This window comes from Aquila chrysaetos, chromosome 8 (assembly GCF_900496995.4).
Source record: "Aquila chrysaetos chrysaetos chromosome 8, bAquChr1.4, whole genome shotgun sequence".
Lineage (NCBI taxonomy): Eukaryota > Metazoa > Chordata > Aves > Accipitriformes > Accipitridae > Aquila > Aquila chrysaetos.
Window position 1 is genome coordinate 17,669,597 of NC_044011.1, and position 26,962 is coordinate 17,696,558.

Here is a 26,962-nt window from a genome sequence, read left to right on the forward strand (position 1 = left end):
AAGACTTAAGAGACACTTAAAAGCTTTTTGGACCTGCTTAAGTTGATCACGTTGTAATGAAAACCTCTCTTTATTTTTTTGATTCCTTAGAGAGTGATTCTGATGTGCATTCTCACTCTCTCTTCCTGCCAACTTTTATGAAATGTAATGTTTCTAGTTTACCCAAAATCTTTTTCAAGAAAATTAAGTACTTTCACAAAATGAATACTTGGTATTGGTAAGACTCTAAAATGATGGCTCACTGTCCAAGCAGTGGTACAGGGAGAGGTAACTTCTGAAAAACAGCAGAGAAAAAGGAGAAAAATATTTGGTCAGGAAAACAGGTATATTGTAGAAAACTCTTAGTATTATGTGCTCTTGACATTGTAAACTGGCATGTATGATGTACTGTTGTATTCAACAAGTCTGGACCTGCAAGGCTACTTCCAGTGTCTCGCATGACAATGGTATCATCACTACTTTGAAATTTTTTTTCAAAATTTATTTTTCAAAATTCATTGTGAAAGATGTGGAAAATGTGCCTAGAAAAAGTGTCCATGGCAGTGCCTAGCTTTCTTTCCACCTGTAAGAATATCAGAAGATATTTCAGTTCAACATCTGTCACTTCATCCTCCTTTTTGGTTGGAAGTAAAAAGCAATTGGTTTGGCAATGTGGACTACAGATATCTCATGTCCAAAATGCTACAGTTCACTAGTTTGTGTTTATTTAATCACTTAAATACTTTGTCTGATAATGCTTCCAGCATAGTCAAGCAGATTCTGCCATGAAGCATGGTAACAGATGTTCTATATATGTAAGGTGACGTGTCATCTCAGCAAATTAGCTTCCCTGTTGTTTTAAGGCTTGCCCTTATGACACCTCCACACTGCAGACAGGGTAAGACAGAGCAGCTTTCAGTGGCAACAGCTCTTTCATTAGCATTTCCCTAACAAAAAGATAGTCTGTCTTTTTTCTTAAACTAAGTAATGTTGCTACAACATATTCATCTATTGCATGAGCTCAACCTGAGTTACAAATAAGAAATCAGAAGAGTACCTACCGTAACACATGATCCTACAAAGTTTTATGAAGAAAGAGTATTTGTTCTATCATCTACTGTGTTTAAGATTTAATCTATTCAGTGCCTCAAACTGATACTCATTAATGTTGTGAATAAACAATAACAAATGCTTTCAAGAATAATGTTGAATTGTGTGAAATATTAGCTGTATAAAGTCTTTTTTGTAGTGGAGTTTTCAAACTGTTTTAAAAACAACTTCAAAGAGGTATCGATAGTGTGTTCATAATGTCTGCAAAAGGACATCAATAATACTCTAAATTCCAATGCAATACTGGTACTGATTAGGGCCCAGAACAGGCTGTCATGAAAAGTACAATGTGTGGCACTGGATGATCCTGTTAGAATCAAAGTTGATTCACTATTGAAATTAAAAGTGTGTTTGTTCTCTGAATTTGACTTTTAGAATTATTTTTCCAGGCACTCCTCAAATTCTTTTATGTATTTCTCTCAGTTAATATGGCTGAAGTTCACTTCCCAACCGTAACGTCTTAAAACCCCAGGGAAGGACAGTGGAATGAGACAGCAGCTTGAACGAGGTGCTGGTATTGTTTACAAATGTTTTGCTTCTGAAGAGTGTTTCTGAAATTAGCCTGAGTGCTACCTGTGAAGATAAGCCAACAATGACATTTTTACATAAACTGTTTGCTCTATTTGCAAATGTCTAAAATATTTCATAATCTCAGGAGAGAATAGTGCCATTTGACATCATACAGTCATTAATATTGTCAAAGCACTGAAGACAGATCTCCAGCAATATGCTAATAAAAACCTGATGAAGACTAAAAATGCTTGTCAGTGAACCACAAAATTTCTGTCAGCAGCCTTCTGCTGGCATATATTGATGCTGTATTCATGAAGATAGAAAGAAAAGTTATTAGCTGTTTATAAAGAACATTTCAAAGAATAAAAAATGCTGTGATATCTAAGTTATGAGATAGCAGACAAACTGTTGACAACAGGCACTACAGGAGCAGGATGAGATGGGAAGGAATAATGCAGCAGCATCAATTACATGTGGGAAAAAAGGATGTCAATACGTTTGCATGTGAGATGATATCAGAAACTGGTTTTACATCCTGCTGCCCCCTTGCCAAAGGACTACTCCTTTACACCTTGCAGAAGGAGACACCTATCCATATTCTTCCCATGTGGCATTAGCATTTCCAAAATGATTCTTGTGTATCAATAAAATGGATCGTAGAGTCACCAGGAGAGTATCTACCAGGCTACTCTGTGTAATTTGGTTGCCAGAGTAATTAATTTCCTCCAAGGAAGGGGGACCATCCAGTGCTGGTCAGTCTGTTCCATGGTTCCTTTGTTATCAGGCATTGTTTATGGATAAAGAATTAGCTTATTGTATTAAATTAAAAGGATAAATATTCCATTCTAAAATTAGAAATGGGATTATGAAAACAGAAAACACATTGTCTATGTATGAGAACTCAGCTGCATCCTCATGCTGTGTTTTTGGTGTCTCTCCTAGGACAACATTCAACCATGAGAGATGTGGGCTGATTGTAATATACCTCAACTTTTTCCAGAAGTTTGTTCAGTATACTTTTGGGTTTTTTGAACTGAGGATTGATTCCTATCACATGTCCCAAACTAGTCCATTGTCTGTAGGTTACATAGCTCCACCAGTAAGTTGCAAACCTTTGTAAAAGATGCATAAAAGTGAAACCCTTGTTAGCACTGTGCATGCCCACTTATTTCTAGCAGTTCATAGAATCATAGAATCATAAAATCATTTAGGTTGGAGAAGACCTTTAAGATCATTGAGTCCAACTGTAAACCTAACACTGCCAAGTCCACCACTACACCATGTCCCTAAGCGCCATGTCTACATGTCTTCTAAATACCTCCAAGGACGGTGACTCAACCACTTCCCTGGGCAGCCTGTCCAATGCTTGACAACCCTTTCGGTGAAGAAATATTTGCTAAACTTCCCAATTTGAAGGCTTGCAACTTGAGGCTGTTTCCTCTTGTCCTATCACTTGTTACTTGGGAGAGGAGACTAACACCCACCTCACTACAGTGTCCTTTCAGGTACTTGTAGAGGCGATAAAGTCTCCTCAGCCTCCTTTTCTCCTGGCTAAAGAACCCCAGTTCCCTCAGCCGCTCCTCATAAGACTTGTGCTCCAGGCCCTTCACCCGCTTCATTGCTCTTCTTTGGATACGCACGGAGAACATAGTAGGCAGAAACAACAGCAAACAGCTTTGAGAGTGGTTCTGCCTCAGCTGTGGGAAGCCCCTTCCGTGGCCTTTCTGCAGGCGACCCTGCCACTGGTGCCATTTCACACTGGGGCGGTACTGGGTAATGCAAGAAGGGCTCGGTGCAAGATTGCATTTCTAGAAATTTACTTCGTGGCTTGTACCTTTCTGGGATGTGTCTTGTGAAGTCAGGACAGAGTAAGGATCTGTGCGAACACATCAGCATTGGTGGACAAGGCCGTTCCTTCCAGCAGCACAATGGAGCACATGGATGCCATCGCTAAAGCAGTGAAACGTTTGCCTGTACGAGCACAGGTCGGGACAGCCGCCCGTCGGCCCCTCTCACCAGCCCAGTCGAGGGCTTTGGGTAAGCGGGACAGGAGCAACCTCTGGTTACGCTGGGTGACCTGGGAGCCGCGGAGGGGCAGCGCAGCGCCCAGCTGGAGGGATCAGGGGTTGCAGACCCGGCCCTCAGGCCTGACTGAAATACAAGTCCGGACATAAGCACCAACGGCGGCCGTGCCCAGCCCGCGGGGGAGGACAGGTGGGAAGGCAGGGCTGCCTCGGGGGAACGGGGCCCTGCGGAGGGCGAGAGGCTCACGGCACAGCCGGGCCGGCCCAAGGCCCCTCACGCACCCGCACGGGGCAGCCCCGCCCCCGCTTTGCCTTCGCCCCGGGCCGGGCCCTGCCAGCGCTCCCGCGCTGCCCGGCGGGACCGCTCCGCCCCCTCCCCCGGGGACGACTCGCAAGGCATGCTGGGGCTTGTAGTCCCTCCCGCCGCCCTCCCTCCTCCAGGGCCGCTTCGCGGAAGCGGGGCAGCGAAACTACAACTCCCAGCGGGAGGAGGGGCGTGCCCCTGAGCGTCCGTGACCGAGCCTGGACGGGGAGGGAGGCTGGTCCCGCTAGCTCGGGCCGCGGGGGCGGGGCTTCTCTTTCCCTGTCGCTCACCCGCACAACTCGTTCGCCTTCGGCCCGGCAGCTGGAGCAGGAGAGGACGGGGCCGCCGCCCGGGGCTGACGGCAGACATCGCTCGCGGCTCGTGCCTGTGTGTGCGCGCGCGCGCGTGTGTGTGTGTGCCGCCGGCGGCGCGCGGTTGGTTGCGTGGGCCGGGGGAGGCGAGGGCTGAGCGGGCGCCCCGCGCGGGCGGGCAGGCGGCAGGAGCGGGGCTCCAGCGCAGGCACCGGCCGCTCGGCTCGCTCCCCTCCGCCGCCGGCCGCCTGCGGAGCCGGCGATGGGGAAGAGTTAGCTCTGTCGCTGCGCTCCAGCGGCCGGAGAGAGGGCTGGGCTGGGCCGGCGGCGCGGCGTCCCCGCCGGGGTTGGTGCGGGGGACCTGCCTGCCCTCCCGCCGGGAAGCGGCTGATTGACTGACGGACCGACCGACCGGCCGCGGCGGGGGGCGCGCGCCTGTGTGGTCCCGTCCCTCGCCGCCTCCCCCGGCTCCTGCCGCGGGCGGCCGCCGCTGCGGTGGTTACCGCCTCCCCCTGAAGATGAAGAGGTGGCAGCTGCTGCTTCTGGGTCTGGCTGCTGGGGAGAAACCTGGATAGAGGCTCCAAAAAAAAAGGGGGGGAGAGGAGAGAAAGTCGCCACTCTCCGGCTGGCGGCGGGGGAGCTGGGCGTTTTTCCTCACCTTGCTCCGGGCAAAAGCACAGCGAAACTAGGGACGCCGGCGGGAAGCCGCTCCTCTGCGCCGAGGGGAGGGGGCAGGATGCGGGGGGGGGGCCCGGCACCGCCGCGGGCCGTGGGCGAGAGCCTGCGCCGCGGCGGCGTGCGTCCGCCCGCGGCGGCCCTGAGGCGGGCGGCGAGGATGGTGAAGGGAGGGAGAAGTCCCGGCAGAGATCTCCCACCGGCGGCGAAGCCTCCTTCTCCTCTCTCCTCTCCTCTCCCCTCCCTTCCGCACGGCCGCCCGCCCCGCGGGGCTGAGGCGCTGGGGAGCATGAGGCGGCGGCGGGGACCTGTTGTGTAGGGGGAGGCGGGGGTTAAGCGCGGCGGCGGCGCCGCCCGGGGCGCGGGGCGTGAGGCGGGGAGGGAGGATGAGGAGCTGCTCCCCAGGCGCTGGTGTCTGTCGGGGACCGGCCCTGCCCCGGGCTGCCTCGGGCTCGGGAGAATCCCCTTCGGTGGAGTCGTGACCGGGGAGAAGGGCCCGCGGGGAGCGGTGCGCCCGCAGGTCTGCGCCGAGCGGCGGCCGCTTCCCGCTGAATTGCGGCTTCAGGAAGAAGAGAGCTTGAAGTGTTTCTCGGAAGCTGGAGTTGCAGCCTGGTTTCTTTCTTGCTTTTTATATATATATATATATTTTTTTTTTTTTGCTTAATGATTTATTACGCGTGTCTCTTGAGGGAACGTTTTAGAAACGGTCATTTTTAGCGGTGAAATCTGCTGCGCAAAGGAGGATTATAACAAATCTCTATGAATGATAGACTCGATTGCTAAACCTTGCCTTGACCAACCTTCTGACCCTCGGAGAGATTTCTCAGGGTGTGCGTGGGAAGGAAAAAAAAAACAAACCAACCCTCCCATTCGAAAATAAACTTGAAAAAAAAGACTAAATTTTTTTGGACAGCCTAACTGCTTTATAATTACTTTTTTGGGGGTCTTGTTTTATGATAAGTTGTCTTAAAAGGGATTGTCCTACATGGTTGTTTTGTAACTGGTGGAGGAAGGAAGGAAGGATCCCTCTCAAGCATTTCTGATATGACAGCTTTGGTTTCTGAAGAGTTAACTGGTGTTTGCATTATACACCTATTGCTAGTCTGGTAGCAGACTTTTCACCTTTTTATTTGTTTTTTTTATTAACTGGGGCTGGTGGAGAGGGTTATCTTGGTCAGAAGAATATTTGCACATATATATTGTATATATTTTTGGTGGGGTTCTCCCCACATTTTACTCTCTCTTGATGACTCCTGGAGGTGGTAGTGGGCCCATGAAAGACTGTGAATACAGTCAGATCAGCACACACAGCTCTTCGTCTCCCATGGAGTCTCCCCATAAGAAAAAGAAATCAGCTCCCAAGAGAAAATGGGAGGTTTTTCCTGGAAGAAACAAATTCTTCTGCAATGGGAGGATCATGATGGCTCGACAGACTGGAGTCTTCTACCTGACTCTTGTTCTCATCTTGGTCACCAGTGGACTCTTCTTTGCATTTGAGTAAGTGACATAAAGTCTTCATATCTTTCTGCTCTTCCTCTAGTATTTATCTTCTGACTGAAAGCAAAGTACACGTTTATTGAGATGCCATAGAGAATGCTGACTGAGTTCAGCTAATGTTGGTTTATATAATTGAAAATATGGCCTGATAAGATCCTGAGGGATGTACGATCCTGTTTCGGTTATCGTACTCTGTGGAAAAGTGATGTTTGAGGATTAAGGTAGTAGTGCTTTTATACCACAGGTTTCCAGCTCTTGCTGATGTTGCAAGAGGAGTGTAAAACAGCAGGTTTGGTATGGTCAGGAAATGATGTAGCTTCTTGTCTGTCAGTTACTCTGCTGAGAATCAAAACTGGCAGGTGCAAAAGTAGTGACCCTTTTTTGCAGAACTGAATGCAAGAAAAGCAGTATCTTTCATTAGTTTATGAATTAGGCCTGTTGGTTTTTTTTTTCCTCTTGAAGTCGTTTAGTAGCTTATAGATGATAATTCCAAGTTAGTTAAAAAAAAAAAAAAAAAAGAAAAAAAAGAAGAGAGCTGTACAATTTTGCATGTACCTAGCTTTCCACCACTAGGTAACAGCATTACTTTCTGTTTGTGATAACTTGTGTGTGAGTTTGGTCTTAGTTTAAGCTATGTTTAGTTTGCAGGTTTGGATTTTTTTTAAGCACGCTTCTGGTGTTCTCCTAGGGCTTTTTTCTCTGTTGCCCTGAATCTTCAGGAGCCCTTTTCATCTCTGTGAAGTGAACATACAGTGACAGCATATCAAATATACTGATTTTTGCAGTTAGGTTCAAGTGGTTAAATTAACTATGCATGACAATAAAGAATTAGGGACTTGATGTGAACAATACAGTTTGACTTTTATTTACTTATTTTTTTAAAGCACCAAGTACAAAGGTGCTCACACTGCTAAAACACTTGGTATAGTAATAATTTAATTATTTTCAATGAGTTAATACTATTTTACCTGGTTTAAATTTGATTTGTGGTCTGTGGCAGGAAAAAATTCTTCAAATTACATATACAGCTCTTACTGTTTTCTTGAATAGGAGCTATTTATAAGTAAGCTTCAGTGCCTCCAGAAGTTCTGCTTGATTTACTAAGTGATACAGTTGAACAACATAGGTCATTTATTACTTGTCATCTTCAAGGAAGAAGATAGTGACATTAACAAACCCAAAATTGTACCAGTTAAATGTAGTCCATCTTAACGTACTGGTAGCAGTAAAGAAGGTAAAAATCCTCAGCAGGTAACCAGTGGCTAAAAATATATGTGAGCTCAGCAGAGGTATTAAAGGTGTAGCCTGATAGTATTGCATCGGGACTGGGTGCTACTCTATTCTGTTTGCCACAATTATGCCTGCTTTTGGAAAGCTTTTCTCTTGTGGGCTGACGCTTGCATCTGTGTGCCGTCTCATCACCTTCAGCAGAGCCTCTGAAGGCAAGCGCTGGACTTCCCGCAAATACCAGAATGTAACTGTAAGATCAAAACTGTAATGTTTTATAATCGTGATTGTAAAACTTACTTATTAAGCCACCATTTACAGTTTATTTATTCGTTTTAACACTTTGATCCTTCAGAGATAGATGTTCTCTGCAGCTTCATGGTTCAGAACTGCTAAAGCAGCACAAGCTGCTAGCTGTTCATCACCTTCTGATTTCATTACTACTGTGAGTTATGTCCTCTACCAGAGTCAAACATTACAACTTCTGTCATGTCTTTGAGCTTATTTGGACTGTAACTGTATGTGATGGACAACATTTTTAGTCAAGCTACAGCATTTTGATATATATTTGGTGTTTATTCTAACTGGCAGTCTTGAAGCAGGGAAAAATCTTGGGCTTTATATAACTACACAAATTCTGTGTGTGTGTGTACTGGTCTTGAGTCATTCTTGTATCACTTGCACTCTCCCTTCTAAGAAAAATCAAAGTAGAGGGTGGCAACGATATTTCATTTTTATAACAATAAGGTAGATTTTGGTCTTTAAAAAGCACTTACACTGGCAAATTATTACTCATCCTCTGAAGGCTAATTAAAATCCAAACCTTAAGACTATGAGAATGGTGTTCAGCATGTTTGTGATGTTTGAACTGCAGAAGGTTGTTAATGTTACAAAGAAAAGAGGGGAGTGTCTTTGATTAAAAAGTGTTACTTTGAAGCAGTTTCTAATTGTGTCTCTTCCTGGTGGGCTGAAGTTACTATTTATTGATCAGTTGATAACATCTTGAGTTGTTAGAGTGTCACTTCCATTATTTGGCTGATTTGGTTGTGACACTCCTAATTAACCAACTGTTTACAGAATATGAGAGAAATGTGTTTGTCCTTTGTGTACACGTGAGGCAAAGTGATTTTTAAATGGGCATGTGCCGTGTGTGTCTGAACTGTAAGGTCAAACTGTCAGGAATAACATACAGGAAGATACCCTGTATGTTCTTGGAATTGTTTGGTCTTTTTCCTACAATTGAAAGAAATGATTTTGTTCCCTTCGGTTTTGGTAGCTGGAAAACAGGTACTCATGTTCCAAGTCATTCCCTGGTGGCAGGCAGTGAAGAGGGGGAGTAGGAAAGAGATGACTTTGACAGCTAATTCCAGGGAAAGCATTGTGCTAATGTAAACACTTGTCCTTTATCCTTTTGGCTTCATTTGTTCCTCCAACATGGTTTTCCCCCCTTCCTTTTATTTTATACTCTTGACACCCATTCATCCAGAGCTGTATCTCGTGTGCTTTGGAATCCTCTCCAGGGGAGAAATACATTTCTCTGAATCAACAAATCCTAGCCCTCCAAAAGCAAACATATGTCATACATCTTGACCTGTATAGCTTTTGACATTGAACCATGCCTTTGTAATCTTTGTTTCTTCATATTTATGCTTCTGTGCTTTTTCCTGCTTACTTTTTCTAGCTCCTACTTTCAGCTGGTTTTATTCCTTTCTGTTGACTTTTATCTCTCATATACTCCAAGTACATCACCACTTCTTCCTTTTATCATTTCACTGTTCTTTTTCATTTTCAAAGAGGTAAGCTGGAATTTGCTTAAAAGAAAAACAACAATAAACCATGAGCTTTCAGGCAGGTGAAATATTTATAATTCCTGCCTCCCTCCCCTTCCAAAAGAAGCGAATGCAAATTACAAGCAGTTTTATTTATGTAACTTGTCTATTAAATGTAATGTGAATTATTGCAAGCACTTTTGGGTCCCAAGAGGGATGCTGTGCTTGAAGTATTCTTAAAAATGATGCCCATTTTAAAATGCTCAAGCTGAGGCACCACAAATTAATTTGTCTTTAAAATTTGGGTATGTTATTTTATCATGGGAATATATTTCCTAACTCTAAACTTGTGCTATTTAGCTGTTTTCTTCTTGCAAATTTGGCTTTGTGTTGCACTTCCTTTTTTTCCTTTGCCTTGCCCCATTACACAGACATATATTTTTTTTTTAAACTATTCAGTGCTCATGTAAAAGTAGCTGCATGAAAATCTTAGAAAAAAAAAATTCCTTTCCCCAGAGCAAAGATAACATCCATAACTGAAGGGTAGATCTCACTGCTGTACCTAGTGAGTTCAACCACTGTATTTACATATATATAAAGTCCTTTACTGGTGCAATAAAGAGAGGCAAAACTAAAGCACTTCATACTTACTGCTTTTATTCAGCTAGGTATACATACCTAAAAGAGAAAAGAAACCTTTATGCCTATGGTCATTTGGTGTACTGTTTTTGTAGGTTACAGGAAAGCAAAATGAAGGCTGAATGACATATTTAACACAGTAGGATATGTAAACCAGACATCTTGTTGTTAAATGGCAAATCTTGTATGGATGCACAAGCTTCACGAGTTCAGAGCGGTAAACGAGCTTGGCTGCTTTGCTACTGTGAGTTAACGCTGCCCCTGTGTGCCAGCTCCCTTCCTTCTTGGACCTCGCTGCGCAGGTAGCAGGAGGGAACATGTCTGCACCTGAGCTGCTTCAGTTCAGGCAGGCAAATTAAACTTCCCATAAAGGTGGGTTGAAGTGATGATGCTGACTGAACTGAATTGACTCAGGCACAGTCAACTGTCAACTCATTTGCAGGGTGAGTGGCTCTGGAAGAAGGTTGGAGCAGATGGTAGGATGCCGGAAGGGCTGAAGTAGTGCAGCTTTTTTCTCTGTAAACGTGAGTCAGAGCCCAATCACTTCTGATACCATTTGACACTTGCACTGATTCAACAAACTGGAGAGTTTTTTGTTTGGTTTTTGTTGTTGTTGTGTTTTTTTTTTAGCTAGTTAACATTTGATTTTTGTGAGCATTGGTGTCATTGCACTGTCTTTCAAAAGATGGATGCTGGAAAATTATTCAAACTGTGACTGTTTATGTGCATATGTGTGTACAAATCATTGCTTTCTATCTGTTCTTGCTGTTGCTGGCAACCAGCTCCATGCCTCCCACTTTGAAAACCAGTGTGACTGGAGGACATTCATGAGTCACGCTTTCTGGTGCAGTGTAGATTGTTCAATATTGAACTTCCATAGTGCGTGTGTGCTATGGCAAAGTGGTGTAACTTGCTACTTACTGTGACAAACCTCTATGTGTAAACACTGATGTCAGTAAGCTGAGCGTTTTCACTGTGGTATCAACAATTATCTTCATCTTATGGCAAATGTTTTCTGCTTTTGCAAGAGGTGGATTCTTAGTGTGAGGTCATATTCCAAGTAGGTAGAATGTTCTTCATCTAATAACCTCCTTTAACTTTTTTCCTCTGCTCTTGAGTTAGGTTACTTGCATCTTTTGATGACCATGTCCTTAAACTATAAGTTCCTTAGAAGGAATTGCTACCAATCTGACTTCAGCTGTTAAAGGCTGCTATAAACTTGTAGGGCATTTTCTGCTGAGGATGTTAAAACAGATTTTAAAGCAAAAATCGTGGTATATAAACTAAAATGATTGTTCAACAGAGAACTGCATCCTTTTCTACATGGAAGGCAGTAGCCACCTAAGAGTGCATAGTGGCGTAGGCGAATGCAGTGATGACTATGAGTAGGTGTTTTTTCCCCCAGTTTTCTTTGTTGGGTGAAAAAAAAAAAGTCTGTCATTAAAATTAAACCAGAGCAATATTTCTGTTTCTCATTTTGCCATATTACGTATCTCTAACTTAGTGGAAATGTCATGGAATACAGTAAGTCTAATCTTTAGGGTGTACTCTTTGTATTGAATTTATATAGATATACCAAATGATATGGGAAATTCCTAAGGGATGGTATGCATTCCAACCAGCTGTTGTTTATTCTTGGCACTTAAATTACCCTGAAAATGTTAACTGTCAGATACAGAAATGTTAACTTTCAGGTACAAAGTATATCTAATACTTTATTCCTTGACAAGGGACTTTCCTTGGTCACAAGAAAGTTTACTTAATTAATCTCTTCTAAGTTTCCCAGTGATCTGTGCAAGTATGTCTGCTGAAGTTTCTCTCTGGCTGAAGGGAAATAATTTTGTACTACCCTATCTTAAAGTAGCACTTCACTGAGCAGGTACATCAGTTTAAACTTTTAAACCTGCTTTGAATGAATTATACGATATAAATTTAAATCCTTTTACCCAGAAATGTACTAATAACATTTGATATAAGGTCATGCACCTCTACTTTTCAAGGCTAGGCCTATTTATGTGGAAATGGATAATGATTAAATGCTTCATTTTTCAGAGTAAAATTCTGTGAGGATAACAGAAGGATAACCTCTCTTGTTTTTGGAAGTCGTACCTTTTTTAGTTCCCCTGAAATTGCAGAGGCTTTTTATGTTTTTAACACTAAATCCTTTTCCAAAATAAATGTTAAACTGCTTTTTTTTCTGAGGCTGGGGTTTTTTTGGTGGTTTTGTTTTTTTTTTAGTTGTTGGGGGTTTTTTGGGTATTCAGCTTAGCTGATGGCCTTTACTGTTTTGTGGAGAAGACAAGTTTTGAACGTAATTTTTGGTCTTTTAATTTACTCCTCGCTTGCCTATAGTTCTACTTATATTTCCACCTTTTCTTTGCAGAGGTGGAGGGCAATGAAAATAGGGAGTATAACAGTGTAAAAAGTGATGTTGGCTTCTCAGATACCATGTCCTCTCAGGACCTTGAGGAAATCACTGTGTAGCTTTGGACCATTGATACATGTGCATCTTCAGAGTGAAATGTGAACATTTGTGGTGGTCTTTTCCTGATGTCACCCTGACCCCTTGGAGAAAGAGGGGAAATTCCATCACAGTCTGTGGTGGGGTGGTTTTCTACACTCATCATAGCTCAGCATGATTGTTGTAGATAGGTGTAAATTTTCACCTAGGATAGTTGATATCCCTTCCAGAGTAGGGAAAAAAGGTAATTTCAAAAGTTTGCTTATTCTTACCTATATAAATGTCTTCAAATATTTACAAATGCTGATGGATAATACATCTGTACATCCTCAGCCTTTAGAATGTGAGGTTAGACTTGTAATTTTATGACAGTTGTTTGATAAAATCTATCTTAATTTGTCACTCAAAAGTTTGAGGTTTCTATTGGTAGATATAATCTGGATAGTAAGCCTGTTTTGTTTTGTCTTTCCCTGAGTAGGTACTCTTGCCCCTTTATCTGAATGGATGTGTGTCAAAGGTATAAAATGTATCTTCTGGAGACTAGTGTAGGGAGAGTCATGTTAAATAGATTTACGCTGTTGAAAAACTAATTTCTATTAGTTCTTCTTGGAAGACTGGCATTGTCATGTGACCATCTCTGGGACTTTTCTCATATCAACCCCACAGAGATTTTCATACCTTGTTTGAAGGAAAGGTGGTTTTTTTTCAGATGTTTTCTCAAGTCAGTTTCTCGGGAGTCATGTTACATGTTTAGGTTCATGTAAAGTATTCTTTTTACTCAAGTTCAAATTTGGACTACTGATGAAGCAAATGCCTTTGTTGCTACATTATTTATTTTCTGGCATAGCTGTGTTGCATTATTATTTCGTAAATGGCATTTCATACAAAACAAAGTATATCAGTGGATCTGGATGACTGAGAAATTATCTTCCTTTAGAACAAAAAGAGAAAATATTAGTCTGTGCAGAACTTGAAGCAAACTGTTCTGTTCATTATCCTCTTTTTTGGGGGGTGGGGACAGGGCCTGGGACCAGAAAAAATATTTGATTAAAAATATCTGCGCTTATTTGTAGATTCAGTAGGAACTGAAATGCTGAAATTTGAACTGGACATTAAATATATAAATTCTCTTTTAACAACTAAGTTATACCTTTTGAGTATTTGAAAACAACAGCTAAACAAAATTTCTAGTGGAAGCCATCTCTCCATTCTAGTGTAGCATTAAACTGTTAGTTGTAACATTCAGATGTGAACTAATTAATGAGAAAGTGAAGATGACTGCAGAAGAGGAGAAACCTGAGATTATTTTTAACTTTCTAAGCTGCATGATTGTTTCAAAATAGCCCAGTCAAAAAACCCGTTGACTTAAAATACTGTAACACTTTGAAAAATTGCTTAAAATGTTATAACAACTTTATCTAGGAATTCTGTTATCCTGAATGATGATCGTTCTAAGTGAGGCCATAGTAGCTGATGATCACTTAAGTTCCAGGCTGCCAGTAAAGCTTTGTACATGTCAATGCTGCTCATCTTTCATTTGTCAAAGCTGATGGAAAAGGGGAAAAATCTCCCGAAGTCAGCTGGAACTACCAAAGTTTATTAAGCTTCATATAATTACAGCCCATTTTTTTCAGAACTTAATACAAAAACTGTAAAGTGGTCAAACTTTTTACAAACTGAAGAAACAGACTAAAATCAAGAAATCAAGATGAAGCCTATGTGTAATAGCCAAAAATAAAATTCTGTTCATATTTCTCATATTGCAGAAGTATTAAATGTTACTAACATAAAATGTACCTGGGGAAGGAAGCTGAAGTGTTTTGGAGTTTCGGTTTTGTGTAACACACACCCTGTCCCTTAGCCTGTTGTTCGTGTTCATATTCAAACTCCTGTTCGTCCTGCAGTTAACAGGTGAAGGGGGCTTTGTATGTGCAAAGCCCGACCATGGGCTTTCTGCAGTGTGCATTAGTGGAGATCTTACCCAATTGCATTCCAGAACTTTAACTACTAAGTTGACAGTGTGCTGTAGTGCTATATGATTATTCAGCTTCTGTATCCCTGATCACTTCCTCTTCATCAGTGTCCATAGGGTTTATTCACATTATTGTGGGATGGTGGCTAATGAGGTCTTACATAATGAGTTTGGCTAATGAGATCACAGCTGTTTTTGTTTTCTGTTTTTGTTTTATGTTTTTCCACTCCTGCCGTCCTCCTAAGTTTCTTACTGCAATAAATACTGGCAGCATGCGCTTTTTGTGGTGAATATGCAGTCAGTTCAGCTTCTTCTTTAAATTTTACTCTTATTTTTAAAAGAAAAATTTACAAAACAGAGATTAAATAGAATACTGAGAATTAAATTGAAAACTGAGAACCTGAACTCAGAAGTCAAGATGTACATAAAATCTGCGGTTTGTGAATTTCATGTTATAGTTTAAGTGCGAGATAACACTGTTGCATTGTCTGCATTGAGTGAATTTATGAAATAAATTTGTGCATTTTAGTATGTTTCCTATACATATGACCAATATATATTATATATTAGTTCTTAAGAGCAAGAGACAAATATACAAGCATTGTTACTATTTTAGCATAAACACTCAGTATATTACTGGAAGTTATGAATGTAGATTAAACAACATTGGCAGAGATTGGAAGCTTTTCCTTGCCCTAGGAAAAGGAGTGCTAATACAAAACTTTTTTTTCTGATTGTGATAAATTTTGTGTACCTTCTTTTTTGAGCTGTCTGGATATCAGGAAATTGCAGCCTTGGTCTTGCGTGTTCAGTATACTTGTTAGATATCCCATGCGTTATGAATGCCGTGTTTCAGGCAAGAGAGAAGCAAGTGTCAGACCAGCCTGTACTTAAATTTTGCTGGCATGCTTGTTTGTGCTCATGGGGTTTTCATGGCACAACTATCTATGCATGTTCCTTGGTAAATACTGTTTTATTAGCAAAAAGGGCTTTCTAGTGTTGAATTACAGTGTGGAAGAGTTATAATTTTTCCTAAGTTGGAACTATGTAAAGCAGTTAAAAGCACTAAGAAGAAAAGTAAAAGCTAGAATAGCAGTGACCTCTCTCTCATCAGTATTGCAACTCTCTAATAAATGTAATTTCTTCAGAGCTGAAGCACATTGTGCTTCTATATAGTGAAAAAATACAACTTTTAAGATACTTTTATCATTCAACTTGATTTGAACTCTTTCCAGGGCTAGACAGGCATCGGGTGTGGAAACAGCCAAGTAAATTTTGTCATTAGTCTGAGTAGACTGGTAAATGAAATGTGTTGCATGGTGTGATATAAAAGATTGGAGTGCACTGTGTAAAGAGCATAGTCACTTCTGATTTGCCTCAGTGAGTTAGCCTGGAGATGAGAAGGCTCAGGGTGATCTTATTAAAGTATGTACCTGACTGGGGAGGGGGAGTGAAAAAAAAAAAAAAAAAGGACCCCCAGACTCTTTTCAGTGGTGCCCAGTGACAGGACAAGATGTAATGGACACAAAATTAAATACCATTTAAATGTAAGACAAAAGTGGTTTTGTTTTGTGGTTTTTTTTTTTTTCCTGTTTGCCTGTTTGGCTTGCAGTTTTCTGCTGTGAGGATGATTGAACACTAGCACATCTTGCCCAGAGAGGCTATGGACATACTGAAAACCAACCAGATGTAGACCTGAGCAGTCTCCTCTAGCTGACCCTGCTTTGAGCTGGGGGGTTGGACTTGATGATCTCCAGAGGTCCCATCCCACCTCAGCCATTCTGTGTTATCTGTGAAAATCGGAGAGCTTCATCCCATCAGACAGCAAAAGGTATATCTAGTGAGATAATTTTAATCTTGTTTTAATGACCCATTTATTAGATGCATATTTCGTGAGAACTTCTGTTTTATCTAGTCTTTGGATCTGAACCTAAAGTCTCAGTCCAACAAAACGTAAAAATTTGCAAGTGAAATGGCCATAGCTGTTCTTTTTGTCCCCTCTTCTCTTGTCACCTTTCAATATGGCGCTCTCAGTTCAAAGTGCATTTTCCAACACTTCTTGGAAATTCTTTTCCTGCTTTCTTTCACTTGTCTGCTGTTCCTCACCGAGCTTTGCCCTCTACTATCCATCTGGCTTTTGCTAAATTATAGTTAGTATTTTCTTTTCTTATCATTAGGTTTAAATAAAACAGCATTAGGTTTAAATAAAATCAGTTTCATCCAGAAGAATGTCTCTGTATACAGTTGTTCCAGCAGTGTAATGTGTTCATCAGTTGGTCCGTGTCTCACTTAAATTTTGTGAGCTTTTCTTTCCTTTTGTCTAATCTTCCTAGCTACTTGTTCACTTTTAATAGACTAAGAACACTGTTGCTGTAGAAGGGGTGGGGAAGTAGCAAAAGTGAAGTTGAAAGACTTAGTTTTCCCCTTTCCGTAGTCATAAGAGTACAATTTTTTCCTGTAATCTACATTGTATTTGCCTATATCATAGTTCAGATATGTGAAATCATGGGGTCTGTCTCCCAGTGCTTGAGCCAGGTCAAAAAGTTTTTCAGATCCTGCAGGATCTTGAGCCTGCTACTTGACAATACTAGCTTCAGACCAACTCTTCTACCTTAACAGATAGCATGTTCCAACTTTGGGACTCCTAGACATAAAGGATCCAGCTGCTAAAGCTGGATTTGTTAACTCTGGAGAAGGGAAAACACCCTAGATACATCAGATTAATCCAAACTCCCTTTAAACATTGATTTGCTTAAAAAAAAAAAAAAAAAAAAAAAAAAGTGTAAATAATTCCAGTAAGGCAGGTCTCCAGTTCTGGATTACAAATTGGAAATAAAATGGTAGGAGGAGAAAGCTTAAATGAAGCTAAGCATATTTTATTTGAGTGAAATATATCTGAATGTCTGTGTCCTATAGTAGCTATTACTGCTAAGTTTCCCTGAGGCTGGTGGAAGCCAAAGGGGCATTTCCTGATACCACATATTCAAAGCACTGTATTTCAGAGTAAACTTCATGCCTGTAGACCTGCCTGCTTTTTCTGAGGGGACGGGGGCTGGCCCTTACTGCTCATGAATTCAAACAAAACTTCAGAGTATTTCATAGGAGCATCCCAGTTTCCTTTCTGTTTAGCAGGCTCAGTTGCAGTGAGATTAATCTGATGGTCATAGGCTGCTGAAAGGGATGGACCCACCTCTTCCCTTCTCCCAGGCCTCAGATGTTGCTTCTTTTGTCTGGCTCTGCTGTTTTCCACACCCAGTGGTGAACCACTTCAGGGAGTTCCCTTCCTGGAGAAAGCTTATCCTTCCCTTCTGCCCACACAAAGAAAAACTTTCTGTTGCTTTAGATCCTTGAGCTGAATCCCTGAAAATTCAGAAAAATGTTATTACTAGTGCAAGGGAGGAAGCGAGAGGGAGGAGATTGTCAGATCATCTTAGTTGTGATTTGAAATTGTATCCCAACTTGAGGAAACTTGTTACGTACTCTTGGTTCATTGTTTGGCATCGGTGAGGGCACAAACAGAACATCTGTAGGCTTACCTGGTTTACTATTTAGTTGCTTAATGAGAATCTACGGAGTTCTGACTTCTTAATCATATTTTATTTCTGAAGCAACTGGATTGTAGTTTACAGAACTTGAACTGCAGCATCTTTTGAATAACACATTAAGTGTTCCGTAGTTGTTCATGTCCTATGAGTTTTCTGTAATTTTTTTTAAAAAGACACTATACCCAATTCTGTAACATAACACAGGGGCAGTAACTGAAGCGATTCTTCTCACATCCTTGCCTGTGTAGTGTATGTTCCCCATATCCAGACTGCAGAGCCACTGTATTGTATTGCATTTGATAGCAGAGCCTATGGAAAAGCTGCATGAATGCTTCTTCACCTTAGTTTGTTCAAAAGATGTTAAACTGAATCAGGAAAGGAGTATTCTCAATCCTTGCCATTTCTCCCACTCTTCAGCTGAAAGAGAAAACAACCCAGGGAAATTGCCTGTTTCTTCACAGTCCCTTTCAGCTGCCTACTTGGGTGGGGGTTTTTTGTTTTGTTGGTTTGTTTGGTATTGTAAATGTTGAAAGTTTCAGCTTAGGAGGATGAAGAAAGAATCATAGAGCAGTTAATGGGAAATTGAGCCGCCTGCATGCAAGAGGCAGTTGGAGTGGATGGCTCTATTCACAGAGCAATAAAAGAATTGGCCTTTAAAATGATTTTGTTAAATAAGACACCTAAAGCTAATCAGAGCAGAAGGAATTGTCTATAGAGCAGAAGATGGGGAAGAAGTTGTGGACTGAAAGCTGACAGAGATGAATCTAAGGGGCGTTGTAGTGAGGTGGGTGATGGTCTCTTCTGTCAGGTGGCTGGAGATAGGATGGGAGGAAATGGCCTCAAGTTGCGGCAAGGGAGATTTAGGTTAGATATTAGGAAAAATTTCTTTACTGAGAGGGTTGTCAGACATTGGAATAGGCTGCCCAGCGAAGTGGTTGAGTCACCATCCCTGGAGGTATTCAAAAAGCACATAGACGGGGTACTCCAGAACGTGGTTTAGTGGGCATGGATGATGGTTGGACTCGATGATCTTGAAGGTCTTTTCCAACCTAAATGATTCTGTGATTCTAATTCAATATAAGTCCTTGAAAGGATAATCATTCTTCTTTTACAAGACACTAAGCTCAGAAGGCCCCCTTCTCTTTACTTTGAGCTGTGGAAGCTCTGAGACGTCTCATCACTGATGTGAGTGTTCATCTTTGGAATAAAATATGGGGTTTTTCCTCTAATGTAACGAACCCCAGACCCTTTTAGGATCAGGCTGCACTGTGCATTGTTTTTTAATGCTAGTCCCTGGAAGCTAGAATCTCATTTCTAGTACTTGAGTATTTCAAAAGAAGTGTGCTGGGGGCAGAAGGACATTTCAGAGGAAAGCATATAAAGATTAGGTGGGATAAAATAATTTTGCTTTTTTAGTCAGCTCATATTCGAGAGGAGTTTGGGAAACAGGCAATTGGCTATGAATGTGAAAATCAAAACAGTCTGGTATGAGAAAAACAAGTGACATGCTTGGATCCCAGTAAGTGAAACTGTTGTGGGCCAACATCCAGCTCGATTGAAAGGTAAACATGACCTTCCCAATGCACATACCTTTCTATTATTGCATCCTAGAAAAGTTCAACCAACAGTTAAAGTTGCTAAATGATAGTCTGGAGGTGCAGTATTATACCCAACAGTTGACTGTTCTTGGCAAAAGTAAGTTTATTTTCTGTTCTGTAACTTTTTTTTAAGCAGTTGTTGGCACTAGCCCTTGCTTTTGCAACAAAGGAATGGCATTTGTGAAAGGAGAACATAGGTTTGTTGCTTCTTGGTTCAATACAAAAGAAGCAACATTTGTTGCAAAGGTAATTCACTGTTATTGAAATAACACTGTCACTGAAATAAGCTTTTAATTTGAGCTTTATTACAAGTATTCTTTCTGACTGCAAAATAAAGCTCAAAGATTTAGGGAGCGTACAACTTGTCACTGAAGTTGATCCCTACATATAAGAGTTGCATAGTTACATTATTCATCCAGAATGAATGCATCCCTAGGCAGCTCTGCTTGCCTTCACATTCTGAATGATGAAAAGACTAACAGTTTTGGAAGATTGTTCAATGCATGCAGAAGAGTTGGGAGGGAATAAGGAGTGAGGAGGAACTGAAGTATCTGCTGTAGTATTTGCTTGTGGAAATTAATTTCAGTTACTTGAGGGACAGTTGTTTTGTGTCCATGTTTAGTTAGTACCTGTAAGTAAGCTAGTAATAACTTTTGATATACATGCTGGGTTTTTGAGTTATTACTGAATCCATTTCTGTAGAGAGAGTTGGACTGCACTCTTAAGTTGCTCATGCATGTTGTGTCCTACCTACATCTTTCACTTCAGAGGCTGAAAGTGAAAAACATATGAAAAATAGTTGTGAGTAGATATGAGATGTTGAAATGGCTCACAGAGATACACTGGCAGTCCTAGTTCATCAGTGCAGAATTAAGAATGCTGGGAATGACAGCATGGTGCATACACAGATCTTCGTTATTCAACTTCTTTGGGGGTTTGGTTATTTATGTATTTGTTTTAAGAGCAGGTCAGAAAAGAGAGCTGTTAAGGACAGTAATACCAGTAGTGCTTTAAGGTTTCAAAATCTTTTTGTGTTTTTTTCAGTCCAGAAATACCTTTCCCTTTTCTTAATGTTCCTAATTTCTCTTGTGCTAATCTTTCATGACAGGGAATCTCTGTGGCTCTGGCCAAAGTTTTTCTTTTTTCACTTCTGGTGCCATGATGGTGAGGGAAGGACCCGGGACACAGGCTTGCAGATTACGTGTAGAAGAGATAGTGGGTTATTCTGAGTCTTTGTTATACATAGGCAGGAGTCTGCAAGTGTGACGATCTCTCGAAGATGTATGTTACATTGTCTTCACAGAAGTCCAGTACTGGCATCTGCCCAAGCTTGAGTCTTTTGTGTGTGCTAAGAACTTGATTTTTATCAAGTAAAATCTTTGAAACCTGTGCTTATGCTGGGCATGTTTCTCTGAGGGCATGGCAGAACTTTCACTGAAATTACAGTTTTGAGCAATGCCAGCCTACTCACGAGTTTGGTAGCACAACTTTTTGTTTTTGAGAGCTAAGCTCTGCTCTGTGGGGCTGCTTTCACCTGTGGCTACAGGCAGCATAAATGAAAAAACAGCGAAACTTCTTCACTCACCACACATCTTCCAGTTTCTGCAATCTCTGGTTCTGTGTATTAATATTACACAAAAGTAATCTTCACTTAAACCCCAGTTCATCTCCAGAATAGTCCCACTCACAGCTTTAAGTGCAGCAGGGCTCCTCAAGGGGCTGGGATCTTGAAACTAAAAGCTCTGTGATAAGGCATATGACAGGGGAAGGAGAGTCTGGCAGAAGGGTATCATTTAACTTCCACAGACGTGCTGGCATTTTATTTCATTTTGGCCGTTTTGAATGTAGCAATCTTGCAGTTTGTTTTAGCATAGTTTTTCTGTGTGTAATTATTAGACCAATAAGTTCACAACCAGGCACTACTTCTTTTCTTTTCCATATACTCCCAAATCAATGTCTCCCCTTCTCTTCTCTTCTCTTCTCTTCTCTTCTCTTCTCTTCTCTTCTCTTCTCTCCTCTTCTCTCTTCTCCTCTTCTCTCCTCTTCTCTTCTCTTCTCTTCTCTTCTCTTCTCTTCTCTTCTCTTCTCTTCTCTTCTCTTCTCTTCTCTTCTCTTCTCTTCTCTTTCCAAATACCTTGTACATGCTTGCTCTTTACTGTTGTGTTCTGTGGACTGATGCTTCTTCCTCCAGCACTTTTCAGAGAGCCATAAGGGGCAGCACTGCCTCTTCTGCTCAAGACAGCTTTTGAACTTGTTGTAGGGATGAGAGAGGTAAAGGCAAGGGGCTTAATTCATTTTGTAGTGGTGTAGTAGTCTTGCCCTATTTTCTTCTCATTTCTGCAAGTCTTGCAGGTAAGTCTCTTAAAGTTGCTTTTGTTTTTCTATGCTCCTCTAATTGAGGAGGGAAGCACTATAGATAGTGAGAGTACTAGAAATGAAGAGGTGCTGTGTTGTGTGCTTTTACAGAGGGAGGCATTTGGCTGTTCAGGTGGCACTTGTTTGCCACTCGAGTTTTTTTTCACAGTGCTCATGGAGTGGGTGACTAGAAGAAACTGGGGAAGGTTCAGAGATGCTCTTTGCAGGCAACAAAGTACAGTGGGGAATGAGTAGAATTGGACAGCCCAGGACATGATGCAAATATTTCTGCACGGGGAGGGCTACTGCTCTGCTATATAAAACAAGGTGGCTTGATACATAATCTGTCTTTAACATGGTACATAATATGTTGTAGAGATTAGTTGATTAAGTGGGTCTAAATGTTGCTTGTATAGGAATTGCTGCAAGCAAAACCACTTTGTAACGCTAAATACTCATTTTGCTTTTCAGTTAAAGTTCTAAGCAAGTTGCATAAGGGGAGCTATTTATGTACATGTCAATAGTCAAACTTATGGAATAGCAAAGTGACTGGTGAAACTGCCTGGGTCTAGGTGAAATGGAAATTCATAGCAAATTTAGCTTGGCAGAGTCCATGGTGTAATAGTATTTAATGCAGACAATTTTCATTTTGTGACCATTTTATACATGGGCTTTCTTTATATTTGCAAAAGAACAATATTTTAATGCTTAAGGCACTACTCTTTACAAGGTAACGTACTGCAGATAGTTTGGTAATTAGGCATACCAGCCCTATATTGACTGTTTATAATTTCTGTATTGTAGTGCTTCAGAACCTACTTTTTTACTATTGTTATTTTTTTGTAATGACTTCCAACTTAATTTTTGTATTCTAATTCTGACAACCAGCTTTCATTTTTGCTTTTTAGATGTTAGCATTAAATATTAAATATTGTTTGTTTTGAAGGTGCAGGAAACTTATTGCTGCTTCAGCTTTGATCATACATTATAGTTCTAAATTTATTTTCAGTTTCTAAGATGACTCCACCTTCTGATAGTTGTGTTGACTCAAGTGGACTAAAGTTTATTTACTGGTGGAGGAAACTGAGATCAGCTTGGTTCCCCAGTGACAGCATTGGTCTAGTATGCGTGCAAAAAAGTATAACTAACTCAAAGTAGTATTTAGCTGTATGTGGTAGTTATAAAAGGACCAGGGGCTGATCAGACTACAGGCAACTCAGAGGTCTCTGCATGTGTGTGACAGACATGCTGGGTAATAATTTTTGCTTCAGTACAGATTTTCCTCAGCTGTGTTGATCGGCAGGCACAAAAACTAGTTAATACTAAATAGCTGGCAAGATGGAGAAGCAAAACTTCTTTTGCTTTGCTGTTTGTTATTATTTATTATTACATTATTACACTATGGCTTGGGGTAGGTTTTTTGCAGTAAGATTGGCACTGGCTGCTTCCTCAGCTAGTTATCAAGGCTCCCTGCCATCTTGAGTTTATTTTTGTTGCACAAAACCTGGGAAAAAAGATGAACCTTGTTCTGAAGGTCACTATGTCCAGCTGTCTTTCTGAGCAGTGGGAGTGAATGCATTTCAGAACTACTGACCCTTCATATATAATATTGTGCCACTGGCTGCTCTCATTTAAAGCAAGGACCCTCAGGACTCTGAGGGGATTTCAGCAGTTGTGGAAATGAATGAGGAGGATGTCCCCTTAAGGTAGCTGAATGCAATCTACTTTTGTACTGGTAGGTTCCACTGGAATTTTCTTTAAGCAAAAAATCATCCACAAACCAAGCTTTTTCTTTAATTGATGAAAGCAGAATTTTAAAGGGACTGTCGTCTTCTTATGGTAAGACATCAATTAAATTTTAGTACTATTTGTGACTTACTTTGATATGGGATGCTGGCTTCTGGGAGAGCTTGAATCCAGTCATCTGCATCTGTTTCTTTTGATCTCATGTTACATTTGTGAACACAACTGTGGTACCAGTTTAACAAAGGTATACCTGCAGAGTGGAGTTTGGCACATGGTGGAATCTTTCCAAAGGAGATGATGACCACTGACGGATGCAACTCCGGTAATATATTTACTCTTTTCTTTTTTTTTTGTCCTTTTTGGCTTGGGACAAACTTGCTACATCCTTTCCTAAGAAGTATCTGAAAAGTAGTTGTGTTCTAGAAATGTGGTTTGTAGCACAATTCGTACTACAAATTGAAGGCCAACTCTAAGGTCTTGTTTATTACAGCCAAAAATATCTTTTGGAATGTGCTATATTTGAAAATGGTATCTTCCCAATTTTTTTCTTCAGACTTTTTTTTCTTTCACATGTTTATGCTTTAAATTGTTCTTCAGAGACTCTGTTTTCAGTTTGTACTCTACTAGTAGGACTAACCTAGTCAAGGGAAACTCCTCAGAATAGTACATTTCTCCTTGCAGCATTGCTTGGTTAGATGCAGGATAGCAATTCAACAAATTCTGTGTGCTCTGTGTTGTGCAAAACAGCAATAAAAAAATTCTGTAAAGAGAAATCTGTTGGGGATGAGTGGAGTTCTCTTTCAGTGGCACTGATGACAAGTATGGCATTAAGAATCCATGCAGAGACCAGATTAGATCAGATTCAGTTCTTTTCAGACTTAAATGATGATTTCTGTGAAGTGAAATCTTAACATGTTTGGAAGAGATCACAGGTAATGCTTATGATGTGTACAAAAAAAATTTTAAATGCTGTTAGTGTTAGTGTAAACTGTTACTGTAGATCAGAACTGGCATGTGTTTAATTACTTGAACATGTGTTTTTTCTGCTGCTTTTACTGGAGAATGCTGTCTCCTTTATAGTCCTGTTTGTGCTTGGGGTGATGTGTAAGGGCAGTGTAATGAAAGATGTTGTCTTCCCTTGGGTATGGCTTTCCTAACAATAGATATGTTAGATTGTTAAATTGATAAATGTCTAGAATTTTTTTATTTCAATTTTCTGAACTTCTGAACTTCTTCCCTTTTTATTTCTCTCAAAATTAGAGGACCTGTCAGTAAAACTGGCAGTTTCTATCACAAGAATTTCTTCTCTTCCCCTTCCCTCTCACCACCCCAGGTCCCTTAAAAAAGGTTGGGATTTCTTTTACCCAGAGAGGATGATGCTGAGAGAGTTATGGTGATTGCCTTTGGATATGTAGAGGGATGATAATAAGAAACAATGTGGAGAAGCATTTATGTAACAGGAAGTTCTGACTTTAAGTTGCAGCAGGAAGTATTCAGGTTAGAGGTTAGTAGACATTAGGGGAAAAGAACCCTTTCCAAGCACAAGGATGGATAAGGACTGAAATAAATTTCCTAGGAAGATTGTGGAATTGTCATCATTAGAGGTTTTTTGCAAAGCAGGCTAGACAAAGGTTTATCTGAACTGGTTCACGTATAGCTGATCTTTTCTTGGAGAAGAGTAACTTCCAAAGATGGTTCCACTACCATTATTCAGGAATATGTCTATAAAATACTAGAAGGATTTTAGCTGAAACTGTTATTTTTCTTGTCTTCATTAATAATACAACACTTCTGGGAGTGGGGAGAGGAAGGAGTGTACTGTATATTGAGTAGGATGTAATTATGTCAGTTACTTAATGCATTGTAACTATTACTATGTAGAGGTGATACGAGAAAGGACTTCTGAACTTTTGAGAAGGGGAAGGCTATTGGTGACTCAATAAAAAAGTTTTAAAAGGAACCTACAATCTAGAGTTTACAGTTATCATAGTAGAGTATTAATGCGGGAAGAAATCAATCTGAATATTCACTGATGTCTTAGGAAAGGTAATTAATGAAGTCTGACATGAAAAATTGAGTAGGTTACCAAATTGACCAGATGGTGTTTTCCAGTCCTACTGCATACAAAGAAAAAAATCTAATTTTATTACAAAGCATGTTCTTTTTTTGTGTTCATATTAATCAGCTAGTTATAAATGTATTTTCTTGTTAGTAGGAAAAAAATCGTACTCCACTAGTAAACATACAATTTTCTTATTGCCTACAAGGGCAATTCCTCAGTCCATCTCTTGCAAAGCCTGAGGGCTCTTTGGAAACAAATAGTACTGTACTCCTGGGCATCATTTTTCCAGAAGATGTCACCTATGATATGTATATTGCTGCAATAGGGAAGAGTTGGGCTGCTTTATTCCCCCTTGAAGAAAAATGGCAGATGGGAACAGCTTGCTGATGCCCACAGCTTCTTTGATGGTTAGACGTAGATTGGACCAAGTAATCAGGAGTGCTCTTTAACTCCTGCCTATCTGATTTTTCAGGTAGTGTATGCATAGTGTCTAGGAAGCCCCGGAGTTGTAGTATGTACAGTTACCAACTGTCTTGTCATATAACATGGAAAGGTCTATTGCCCGCAGCCATCTTGTGCCACTGGAGAAGCTTATACAGTCACCTTATTAGAAATGGTGTGGTCCGGCATCTTAAACATATTGAACTAAAATCAAAGGTAGGATGTGAAACTTGCAAAACTTTCAAAGCACCTTCATGTGATACACTGAAACATGTGAATTTCTAAATTGCAATATGTATTATGACCTTCCGGTGAGTTTCAGTAGCATTGGTGAGAGATATATTAAAAATTCATAGTGTGTGAAAACATGAATGTTTGTTTTGACCTACATAAAATAAATACTCGTGGAATCCATTCTTACTGTTTGCATTACTAAACAACTGAGTTTTAATGAACTAGTACTTATGATTTTTTTTTTAACATGTCTAAGCAGGTTTACCTGTCCAGTGTTAGCCTTGGAATCGGAATGAGTAATGAAAACCTCAGTTTAACAAGGTAACTTTGAGGTAGACAAAGAGAAGTGATGAAAGCATTGGCAAACAAATTGCCAGAATGGTCCTGAATTGACTGGAGGAGCAATAGACTGGTCCACAATGGCAAGTGGAGGGGAGTTTGCTTCTTTCAAACTGTTGAAGTGTATCTGGGACAAGTTGTCAGGGTTTTTATGGGAAATA

At 40.7% G+C, this 26,962-nt stretch overlaps 1 protein-coding gene across 4 annotated transcripts in view; it reads left to right on the forward strand.

Moving 5' to 3' along the window:
* Positions 1-4,182: 4,182 nt before the first annotated feature.
* ZDHHC14 (zinc finger DHHC-type palmitoyltransferase 14) overlaps positions 4,183-26,962 on the forward strand; it is a 114,975-nt gene continuing 92,195 nt past the window's right edge. The window contains exon 1 of one of the 4 annotated variants that reach the window (XM_030022226.2): positions 4,183-6,413. In XM_030022226.2, the coding sequence (XP_029878086.1) occupies positions 6,163-6,413 (251 nt within the window). In that variant the 5' untranslated portion in view covers positions 4,183-6,162. The remainder of the gene's footprint in view (positions 6,414-26,962) is intronic. The other 3 variants (XM_030022227.2, XM_030022222.2, XM_030022225.2) reach the window with 3 other exon arrangements.